At 35.7% G+C, this 11,790-nt stretch overlaps 1 protein-coding gene across 1 annotated transcript; it reads left to right on the top strand.

Moving 5' to 3' along the window:
* Nucleotides 1–8,393: 8,393 nt before the first annotated feature.
* On the top strand, nucleotides 8,394–11,358 carry LOC132316021 (UPF0481 protein At3g47200-like). The gene is made up of 2 exons (XM_059814507.1): nucleotides 8,394–10,127; nucleotides 10,503–11,358. The coding sequence occupies exons 1-2, from the start codon at nucleotides 9,851–9,853 to the stop codon at nucleotides 11,186–11,188; spliced, it is 963 nt and encodes a 320-aa protein (XP_059670490.1). The 5' UTR covers nucleotides 8,394–9,850; the 3' UTR covers nucleotides 11,189–11,358.
* Nucleotides 11,359–11,790: the final 432 nt, after the last annotated feature.

Here is an 11,790-nt window from a genome sequence, read left to right as displayed (position 1 = left end):
TATGTTCTTCATGTCATGTATAATTGTTATCATTCAATTATATACTTTGGAATCAATGACCCATTCCATATATCATTGAATTATCTAGCATACTTGATATATAATATAAATGGAAGCATACTCATAGGGGGAGGATTATTGATAATCTTTTATTAATATTTATTGCATGACTTGTTAAGCTTAATTAACTTATCTTGTATATTGTCAAACATGCCTTAAAATGACTTTTTGGTCATTATATTCATTTCTTATGAGCATTCATGACTTTAAAAAATTTTCCTTCATTCTTAGAGACATCAAATGGAAAAATATATTAGGATTAAAGCACACTTAAGTTCTTAGATTTGCCTCTACAAAGGTTTTTGCCTTTTAGCTTCATTTTTATATTTTGGTTACGCTTTACTATGTATATTTTTGTATATTTTTGCCTAATTGAGTTTAAGTTTCACCTTTGGTTTATGTCTTATGTATACTTTTGTATATGCCATGAACCTTAATGATCTATTGAACTCATGCTATCAATGAAATTGGTATCTTATTATATAATTGGTTATATATTGTCATTTCATGATAATCATTGCTTCACTATGTTAAATGATAAATGTTAAATGAAGTTGTCTAGGCCTCCCACCTTTTTTAGATGCCAAAGGGAGAGAAATATGTGATGTGTGAAATGATCTTAAATGCATGTTTATGCCTAAAATAATCTATGATTTATCAAGCATGCTATTTTATGACATTATGTTCATTATATGCATTTTGATAGGGGGAGCATTTCTCAAATGCTACTTCACTTGCTTATAAACACATCACTATTTTGTTATCATCAAAAAGGGGGTTATTGTTGACTATAAGGGTTCATCCAAGAACAATCTAAGTGTTTTGATGATTGCAAACAATTAATGATGTTTAAGGACTAATGTCGACATTGAGTGTTATTAGATGATTTACATTCAAAAAAAGAACCTCAATGAAGATCACAAAGATCATTCCAAGTATTCCTACTCAAGATCACATCTATAGAAAGCAAAGGAAACAAAAGAAAGAAAACAAGTCTACTTGAAAGCCAACACGATCATGGACAAAGTATGAAGAAAGGGGTAGATAAGTTGGTAAGTGTTTAGGATTCATTGTCAATGTATTTATGAATCCATTTGAAACTCATCTCTATAGGACCATGCATATTATATCATCATTCATATGTTCATATATCCATTAGCAATAGACTATGCACTTCATACACATATATTTGTATATGAAGTCATTGCTAAAGAATGAGTTAGTTCAAGCTTGCTTATGCTTTAAAAGAACTCATCACTTGTGCTATAAATGCTAAGACCATGCACATCAATCATATGATTCATATTGGTCAACTATTAAGGCATGAGAAGCCTTTATTACCATGAGTTGGTAAAGGACATTATGACCCCTGAATGCGCGTCATGAAAAATTATGTTTTTGGCTAAGTATGAAAAATGGCTAAGTGTGAAAAATTGAAATAATGATTATTTTAAAATAATTTTTCCTGGTAATAACTCATTATACTTCAAATAGCCTAAATTGATTTTATTAGAATTTTTTACCAAGTCTATATTGGTCTACATACGGATTCATTTTTACCAAAACTGTCGAAAATTCAAATTTGTACTAAAACTGAATTTCTACATTTTGATTTAGTTGAATTTCAATTTTCTAGTATTTTTTATTGACTTAGAACAATTCTGAAGTTGTAGTTTTTCTAAAGTAATCCATTTTGGCCAACTGAAATAGAAAGACAATCTGAATCAGATGACCGATTTGGCCAGTAACTAGGCTTGTTTGAAAGTCACAACTGGCAGACCGAAATGCTATTTCGGCCGACCGAAGTAAAAATGCAATGACAGCCTCAGGTTATTTCGGCCGACCGAAATAAAGAGCCATTTCACTCCAGTTGACCAAAATAGATAGCAGATCCTTTTTGAACTAATTTCAAACTTGCGACTTATTTGTATTGTCCCTTGTTTAGTCCACTCATAGCAACCAAAATTGACTTTGCATTGGTCTGCATATCGAGAGGGATATCACTAAATATTTGAGGAGACTTTAAAGGAACATATGAGGCAACAAATTCAAAATTCTGACAACCTTGTTCTTGACTTTTGTAAACTCCAAACAACTACATTTATTCTTGACTTTTGTGAACTCCAACAACTATATTTTGAATTGCTACATCAGAACTCTATATAATGAAAGGGGGACTTCGGGATTAATGGGGTGCTACCATAGAGAAATATCATATAGTATCCAAAGAGCTTTTGTTCTTTTGTTCATACATCCCACATCATTAGAAGAGTATTGAGCTTTATTGTATTCATATATATACTCTAGAGTGAACTTAAACTTTGTACTACAAATCTGTGAGAGATTATCTTACACTAAAAATCTGATTTTTAAATCTGTTGTAAAGCCTAAGAGAAGGTGTTCTCTTAGCAAAGGAAAAAGAAGCTAGTTGGCTTCAAATTTGTAAGGGCTGGTGCGACCCAAAGGAAGACTAATAGAAGGGTGTCTCTTAGCAAGGTGAAGCAATGAGTTGCTTCAAGTAAATGTTTGTTCTCCACCCGTAAGGATGCCATAGTGGATTAGGAAGTCTCAAAAGGGGTCTTAAGCCGAGGAGTGAGAGTTTTCGAACCTCGCTAAAATCGCCGTGTGAATGTTTGCAATCTCTCTTCCATTATCTCCTTTATATTTATGCCATTGATTGCTTATGTTTCTGTTTTAGCTATAATATCAAAGCATGAAGCTAAAAGCTGTTTGAAGTTCAGAATTGATCATTGCATGAATGTATAAGGATCGGATTTAAAATTACTCAGTAACTGAAAGGTGTTGAGTAGATTTTGCAAAACTGAAAATTGGTCATTGTTTGCCATAGACTCTATCACCCCTCTCTAGAGTCAATACTTGGGCAACAGATACTGTGCAATGTTTAGGTCTATTAAGCTTTCTAAATCACCCATGTAACGAACTTTCGGCCGATGACTCCCAAACCAAACGGTCTTAGGGCATTAAGTGATAAAACACCCCTTCGAACCTAATTGTTCAAGTAATCTAGGCAACCCAAACCCCTTATGTAACAAGCTTTTAGTCAATGACTCCCAAACTAGATGGTCTTAGGGCATTAGGTGTCAAAACACAACCCTAAGAACTCAATTGCTCAAGCAATCTAGGTTCAGACCTGAACTTGCCCTTTTTCTACTTATTTTCTTCACTTTTTTTTTTTTTTTTTTTCCTTTCATTTACATTGGTGAAGAATTTTTTCATTTATTGCATACATACATTTTTTTTCCTTTCTTTTATTATTATTATTTTTTTTATGCTGGTGTGGTCATGGAGTACCAATGCATAAAAGTGTGGTGTGAAATGTGGCCAAGTTTGAATTTATAGAATGCCACTACTGATGAGTACTAAATATTTGTATATTTAAGCCCATAAATATATGTATGTTAAGGCTTAAAGTGATACTTCTATCCATAGTTAGACTGATTTATGTTTAATGTGTGTTTATAGGTACTTTACCAGAGAAATGGTTAACATCGGGACTTTATGATGATATCGAAGCTTACAGAATCGTTGCCAGTCATCCAGAGTAAGTCGAGAGCTTAAATGGTGAAGTTTGGAAGAATTCAAGAACCAGAGCTTGAGCCAAAGTCTTGAGGCTCGAGCCTTGTAAAAAGAAAAGAAGAAAAGTGAACAAGGCATTGAAGCTCGAGCCTTGTACATTAGTGCTCGAGCCTTAATAGAGGGTGCTCGAGCCTTGGCCCTCAAGCTCGAGTATAAGGCATCGGAAGTTGGAGAGTTAATTTTAATTGAAGAACCAAGCTCCCAGGTCTCATGCCTAACCTCAATGATCGAGCACCATTACTTAAGGCTTGAGCCTTGAGTACCTAAAGCTCGAGCTTGGTACCTAGTGCTCAAGCCCATGAAGCTTGGATTGAGCAATGTTAAAAAATTTTAATCCCAAAAATATTCTAAGTGTTGAAAGAAAAGAAGCTTCAAAAAATAGTTAAAGAAAATTGGCTAAGTGTCAAAGTGAAGATCGAGCACCATTCCTTGAAGCTCGAGCATAAATGCAGAGAAGCTCGAGCCTTGTTCCCAAAGCTCAAGCCTGAACCTCCAAGCTTGAGCCTAACTTCTTAAAGCTTGAGCTTTCCATGGCAAATCAGATTTCAAGTTACGGGAATATTCCTTTTTGAGTCGTGTTTCACCTCAAATGGGCTAGAAGACCTAAAAGCCCACCATATCCTTATTTTTCTTCTATAAAAGAAGACGTAAGCCTAGATAAAAGAGGTCTGAAATTCCAAGTCCTTTTTACGGTGTTATTCAGAAGGCTGATAGAGATTAAGTTTGGGGGTGTATTTGCATACTTTACATATCACACTTACTTTCTATGCATATGATTTGATTTGAGAGTCTTGGGCTATGATTTTGATCTTTTGAGGACCATGATACTTAGAATTTAAAAATTACTTGACTTGAGAGTCTAATACTCCTTGTATGCCTTGTGGATACCATTTAGAAGTAAATTTTTCAAAAGATTGATATCTTGCTTGCATTTGTGGTCCACATTATCATGATTTTGTGATTGTTTTGAGATTTACTCTAGGATTCTACACTAGCACAGGCGCACATTAGCATTCATTTGTGGGGTGCATGCTTTGTTAATTATTGATTTGGTTATATCCCAATTGAGCTAGTAGTGCATTGAAAGCTTTTATTTTGACAAAAGTGGATAACAAACCCTTTTCATTGAGTAGCCAAGATTCTAACCGCATTAAGCACTGAATTTCTCCCGCCGAAAGGTGGAGGGCCCAAACTCTAGGTTAATAATTGAACTTCCTAAAAAAAAAAAGTCGAAAAAGCAAATAAAAAAGTGAGGACTTCTCCCAAAAGGTGAGAAGTGGGAAATGATTAAATGGAGGTAGTTTTGATTTGTAGCCTAGTCGATTTGAGCTTGTAAGTCCTTAGGGGTGTTTAAACACCTAATACCCTAAAGCCGTCTGGTTTGGGAGTCATTGACCTAACGCCCGACCTTTGATCCTCTAGGATAGTAAAAAAAAAAAAATTGAGTGAAAAGAATAAGCACACCTAGTTGAATAAGCTTTAATAAAAGGTCCACTCTTTGTTTTGATGATCGATACTAGATTTGTGTGCTAGTTTGAGGGTAAGGATATGATCATTTCTTTAGTTGGCTTAGATAACAACATATTTGATGTCGGTTCACTTAAAAAGAATTCTAGAGTTATTTTGATTGCATGATCATTTTCTTAATGTGTGGAGGACCATACTTGCTTACTTGATGTTGATATTTTGGGAGATTGATTGGAAAGGGTTGAAAAATTGCGTACTTGAGGTAGTTTTCTCCCGATAATTATTTTGTATGTTGGTACCTCTTTAGTGAGAGAGAGCTCAATGTTTGTGGGTATCATTTCTAGAAACCCTCACGAGACTTCACTCATCCACTAGGGTAACCTAGGGGTTTAAAAGGCTTGTTGCATATGCTAAATGCAATCTTGTTCCCTACGAAAGTGGCGCTATCATTTTATTGCTTTCTAGTTCATAATTGCTTAGTTGCTTATTTCTTTATTGTTCTTCTAGTTCATTGCCAGGGACTAGCAATATCTAAGTTTAGGGGTGTGATAAGTACTCAAATGTGACGCATTTTAGCACCTAAGCTAGTGTATTTTAGTCCATTCATTTATTTTACTTTCATGTCTTAGATATTTATTTGTGTTTTTACCTAATAAAGTTCAAACAGGCTAACAAGAGCCATTTAGCTCAATTTTGGAGCTAAAGAGCAAAGTTGGAAAGAAGTCAAGAAAAATGCACCAGGGGAACTTCGATTGATCGAAGGGAAATCCCGATCGATCGAAGAGGTCTACAATTGATTGAAATGAGGCGGTGCCAGCTTAGCCAATTGGATAAAGCTTGGAAGATATTTTTGAGCCACGTCAGCTTCGATTGATCGAAGCCAAGTGTTTGATCAATCGAACATCTTCGATCGACTGAAATGCCTACTGGCAGTGAGCTGTCTAATTCCCGAGCGCGCCGATTTCTACCTAACTTGTGTAGCTGCGTATTTCCTCCGATCATAGGCTGTAATTCTGACTTAGTCCTTACTCAAAGGAGTATGTAATTGATTTATTGAACATTATTGTATAATACCATAATAGATAGATAGAGAGATATTAGAAAATAGAGAAAAAATAGTTTCCCTCTCTAGAACTAGGGTTTTGGGAAGAAAGTAAGGATGAAGATGATAATGCCAACCTCCAAGCTAGCCCTTGAGGGTTTCATGTCCACTACAATGAATGGGTAAATCCTTCTCTTGGGGCTAGAGATAGCCCATAGGCTTGCTTCTCAAACCTAGCTTTTGTGTATTTTTAGGGATTTTAATTATAATAAATGTTTTGACCATGAATAAATATAGATCTTGTGATTTCTACTTGATTTGTATGGATTAATGCTTTCAATTGATCATTTGGCTCTAGTCATATGTCTATGTATGCTAGAATTGATGTTCATATTTTTGTCTCTAGATTTAATGAAATTGATGCATGTCTATGTGTGTTGATAATATTAATCTAGTGATGGTCAAGGCATGGTGCTTAATGGAACACTCTTATGATTTATTCGATGATTTACACTTGTTTCTTGATGGATTGTATCACATCTCTAGTTTAATTAGTTTAATTTCATGTCTCTAGCCTAGTTGTAGTATAATTACTTTAATTTCTTAGGTAGGTGAACAATCCATTCTTGTTTCTTGATGTTCCATATTTGTGAATGCAAAGAGTTCGTGTCTCTAGATATTTGTATGTGCATTAATTGTGGTTTAATTGAATGAATATTGGTCTCATTTGATAGGTTGTACTATTCATTAAAATTAGCTAGACAATCTATACTTATTTGCCATCCATGCTTAGTTTCAATTGATGTCACACACACAAAAGTTACAATGCAAATTTTTCCATTAATGTACAATTGCTAGTGTTTGATGAAGTGAAGCTTAGTGGTGACTCTAAGCCCCAAGACCTCTCTCCTATATCATTTCCCTACTTTCTAGCTTGTTATTTACTTGCATTAGTTTTAATTGCATTGTAGTTTAATTAACCAATCACCAACCATCTTTGATCATTCAACCTACTAATCTGACATTAGTTTCCATCACAAATACACCTCATTTCCTTTAGGACGATCCCTACTCACTCTAGCTATATTTTTAGTTAGAAGTAGTGGCATTTTCTAAATTTAAACTTGGCCACACTACACACTTTTGTATACTTCGGTTTGACGCACAATAGTCAAAACCCAGACATATTTGAGTTAGACTCGGGCTCAACCCGAACCCAACCCAAAAACCAAAATAAAAAAATAAATAAAAAATTTCATTTTTTTTTTCTCCTTTCTCTCTCTCTCTCTTCTTTCTCTTTCTCTCTCTACCGCCGTCCCAATACATTCAAGTTAGCAGTTACAGAAAGAGGGGGGCAAACTTGAGAGTTAAGAGACAGCGGCTGAAGCTTGCGAATGGCGAACCCAAACTGGAACAGCAGGCGATGCAAACTGAAAGATCTAGGTTTTGATTTTTTGAACAATCTGAAATGATATACCGATATGGGTTTTGAACTTTTAATTCTTGCAGACTGATAGATAAAACTAAAATATATGGGTTTTGAAGTTCTGATTCTTGTAGATTTTGTAGTTTGCAGTTGTAGAGAAAAATAGAGAGGGGGGCAAGTTTAGAGAGAATAGAGATGGAGGCGATTGGGGAGGTTAAAATGATTTGCCCTAAAAATAATAAAATATATAAAATATATATATATATATATATATATATATATATAATTTGTTTTTTAATAATAATATAATCGAATATATAAATATATAAATTTTTGAATTTTTTTTTTTTAAAAACTCAACCCGCCAACCCAACTCAACCCGCCCGAAAATATTCGGGCTAGGTTATAACCATAACCCATATTAGGTACAATTTGGGTTGGCCCAACCTAACTCGATTTGGGTTGAGGTTGGGTTGAGACTGGGCTGGGTTGGGCCAGCCCAACTTGCAGCCTTAATAATATATGGGAATTAAATTTAGGGTTCAAAAACAAAAAAACCTGAACTATGGAGAAACGTACAACTAACCCCCTGAACTATGCAAAAAGTTGCAGATCACCCCATCCGTCACTATTCCGGTCGGATCTTGCCATTAAAGTGATCAAGTGATGGTCACATGACATCTACAATATTTTTAATGACCATAATGCCCTCATGACCATGAAAAGACATTAATGCCCCTTATTTTAACTATTAAATCCATATTTCTTTTTATAAACCCCAAACACACCCTTATACTGTTGATCTTCTTCCCAGCATTGCTTGAATGAAAAAAAAAAAAAAAAAAAAAAAAAAAAAAAAAAAATCGACTCGCGAACTGATCTTTCCTTTTCCCATTCCACTTCATCTTTTTCATCCCCGATTAAGGGTCCATCAACGAACAGCCCCTAAACCCAACCTCCACTTTCAATTTCTTTATCAGCGTCCCTTACCTTTCTGTTCTTCTCTTCCGCGGTACAATGGGTGTCCAATTCCGGCGACATGGTATGATACTAGGTTTGGGATTCTTCTCTGGCCACTGTTGATTTGGTCTGTCGGGCGTTATGGGTAGCATTCTTTTCCGGCCACGGTTTGTTGGTCACTGTTTTGCATCGCTTGCGGATTCGGTGCTGGAGTTGTGTTTTTCTCCAACCGTGGGTTACTGCGCCATCGATTGTGGGTGCGGTTGTCATTTTCTTTTCCTCTGGTGAAGTGTGTGTCAAAATTTGGTGGGTTTGTAGGTCGCGGTCAAATTCCGGCCCCATGGTTTGAGTCTGATTCGGGTTGGGATTCATCTCCGGGGGGATTTGTTGGGTCTTGCGGGTCTCGGTGGCAGCCATCGTTGCCGAGTTTGGGTTTGATTTGCAAGGCTGTGGTGTTGTTGCAAGTATGTTTGTGACTAATTTGTGATGATGGTGGATAGTTGTTTGCTGCAATAGTGTGAATTTACAGTTTTGGATTGTTGATCACATGGTTCAATTTTATGAATTGGGGTGTTGATTGTAGGGTTGTGATTAGGTGTAAGATTTGGTTTGTTTGATTGATTACAGAGGTGGTGATTTATGGGTGTTTATGCACTTTTAGGGGTGAGTATAGTGATCTGAATTGGTGATTAGGTGATTGATTTGGGTAGTAGCCAGATGGTCGAATGAGCAAGAGGCGATGAATTTAGGCCAGGGGCTTTCTTTCCGACTCCGGAAACCAGCATCATCTTGTCCTTGTCGCCAGACCAGAATCATCGCCGTCGTCATGTCGAGATCAACCTCGATGCTAACCCTAAACGTCGGCGCCTTCTTCATTGCAGACCCAGCCATACTCGCCGCTATAGTCTCATTTGTTTCATTGGTGTCATATTTTTATTGGTTTATGAAATTATCAACTGCCAGGTATACCTCTAAAAGCGACCTAGTTTTAAGTAAGAGTAAATTTGTCTTTCAATATTTCTGACCAAGTCACCTACTGGAATGCAACAAATCAATAATATAGGTTTTATTTGGCAACAAGATCATAGTTCAGGAGGTTTCTTTTAGTTGAAGGGGCTTAGTTGCAAAACCCCAATTCAGGATTTTTTTTTTTGCATTTTACCCTTAAATTTATTGTGTCGATATCTGGTTTAATTTGGCCCCAAAAAGAAGAAACCCTAAACTAAGTTTTTCAGTATCTATCTCCCCTCCCCACCAGAGGCGCTTAATTTTGCTGTCAGAATCGTTTTTGCCGGCGAATGTCAATGGCTAGTCAAATCAGCACGATGGATCAATTAACCGATTATCTCGGTATTCCATTTTCTGGATTACCCTTTTCAAAAATGGGTTATATTCCTTCATATTTACGAACTGATGTAAATTGTTTCAAACCGTCCGTGGTCTCGATTGGTCCTTATTTCCGTCATTTTTCGTTGAAAATAGAAGACGCATTTAAGTTGCAGATGGCATCGGATCTCATACAACCTGAGAGCTTCAATACTTTCAAATCAAAAATGGAGAAAGTAATTGAGAAAGGTATGAGTTATTACCCTGAAAAAGTTGTGGATAAATGCTTGAAGCATAAGAATATTGAAGTTACCAGAGATAATAGGATCAAAATTTTCAGAATTATTTTGTTTCTCGACTCTTGCTTTATTGTCCGCCTAATTGAGATGGTTTTGATTGGTGAGGAGCATGATAAACTGCCTTTTAGTAGTATGATAGCTAGGAGATGTATTAGAGATCTAATATTGCTAGAGAATCAAATTCCATGGGTTGTTTTGAAAGAAATATTCCTTGCAAGATATGGTTCGGATCATTATGTGCATAGACAATTAACTTTGTTTGCGAATTTGGTTTTTTCTGGTTCATCTTCAGAAAATTTTGTTGATTCGGAAACTTTCTGTTCAGATTTGATTCATGTGTTTCAGCAGAATCCTGTCCATCTTTTGGACATTCTGAGACGTAAGATAATCCGGTTTCCTAACACAAACCACCACAGTTGTACGAGAGTAAATAGCTTGGGCGGAAGTCTTGCTTCAGCCAGTAAAATGAGAAGTTGGGGAATTTCTTTTGCAGTTCAAGGGAATCTTGAAATGAGGAGGATTACATTCAAGAATGGATGTTTTCATCTCCCTAAATTGTTCATTTGTGAGTTTTCTGAGAGTTTGTTTGTGAATTTAATGGCTTATGAGTATAGTTTTGGAATAAAAGGAAATGATGAGATTTCTACCTACATGTGGTTGATGGGGTTGTGGCTAAGTGATGAGGAAAGTGTGAGTATTTTGCGCAACAATGTTGTTTTATCACTTTATAGCGATGAGAAAATAGTACAACTGTTTAAACGGGTGACCCAGGAACGGATGCCAAATATGAAACTATTGGAGGTGACCCATGGATTGGTACCAAATACCCAACTATTGGAGGAAGTTGTAAAACTAACTAAGATTTACCAAGATTCTAATGTGATGCTACTGAGAAGATGGGCTTTTAAAATACAAGAGATTTGTTTTAGCAGCATATGGAGAACAGTTGCATGTGTGAGTGTATTTGTAATGACTATTAAGCAAATAGTTGGTGTAACTTGTAAGGGGTAAATGTAGTCACTATGAATTTATTTCATAGTGTATAAATTTTATGGTGACTACATTATCTTGGTTTATAAAGCAAGTATCTGTTTTCCATTATTTTTAAGTGTGTTGTTGTCACAAGCCATATTTGTTTTTCTGCTCAGGTTATAATATAATATATTGTCCTGATTGCAATACCTTTAATCTCTTTTGACAGATTTTTTTTGTGACTGAAGAGCAAGAAAGTGATTATGATGTCAATGATTTTTTGTTTTTGTTTGATAATTGTCCTGATTGCAGTATATAATATATTTAATCTCTTTGACGGAATTTTTTGTGATTGAAGAGCAAGAAAGTGATTATGATGTCGAGTAGTAATGAGGAACTCGGCCTATGGGATATTGCAGGTAAATCTTTTAATATGAGCTTTGGTATGTGTCAAATCATTTTCAGTTTATGTATTGTGGTGATAGTGGCTAGGATATTGGTTTCAAAGTTGGAAAAAAAAAAATGGAAAAAATAGTTTCATGATGCAATGCTAGGATATCTCATTGTGAAACGTCCCAATTGACACCCCTCTATTAGGCACACTCATGCACATATGACATGGATAGCCTGGATATCTTTCT

This window comes from Cornus florida, unplaced genomic scaffold (genome assembly GCF_030987335.1).
Source record: "Cornus florida cultivar Cherokee Brave unplaced genomic scaffold, ASM3098733v1 CherokeeBrave_3.0.0_Hap2_Chr01, whole genome shotgun sequence".
Taxonomy (NCBI): domain Eukaryota; kingdom Viridiplantae; phylum Streptophyta; class Magnoliopsida; order Cornales; family Cornaceae; genus Cornus; species Cornus florida.
This window is presented reverse-complemented; position numbering and strand designations above follow the sequence as displayed.

Excerpts from the sequence above, each read along its gene's own strand:
- LOC132316021 (XM_059814507.1), top strand. The coding sequence starts at position 9,851 with ATGTCAATGGCTAGTCAAATCAGCACGATGGATCAATTAACCGATTAT. Across the intron at positions 10,128-10,502 it reads GGAGAAAGTAATTGAGAAAG|ATTTGATTCATGTGTTTCAG; the intron begins GTATGAGTTATT and ends CTTTCTGTTCAG.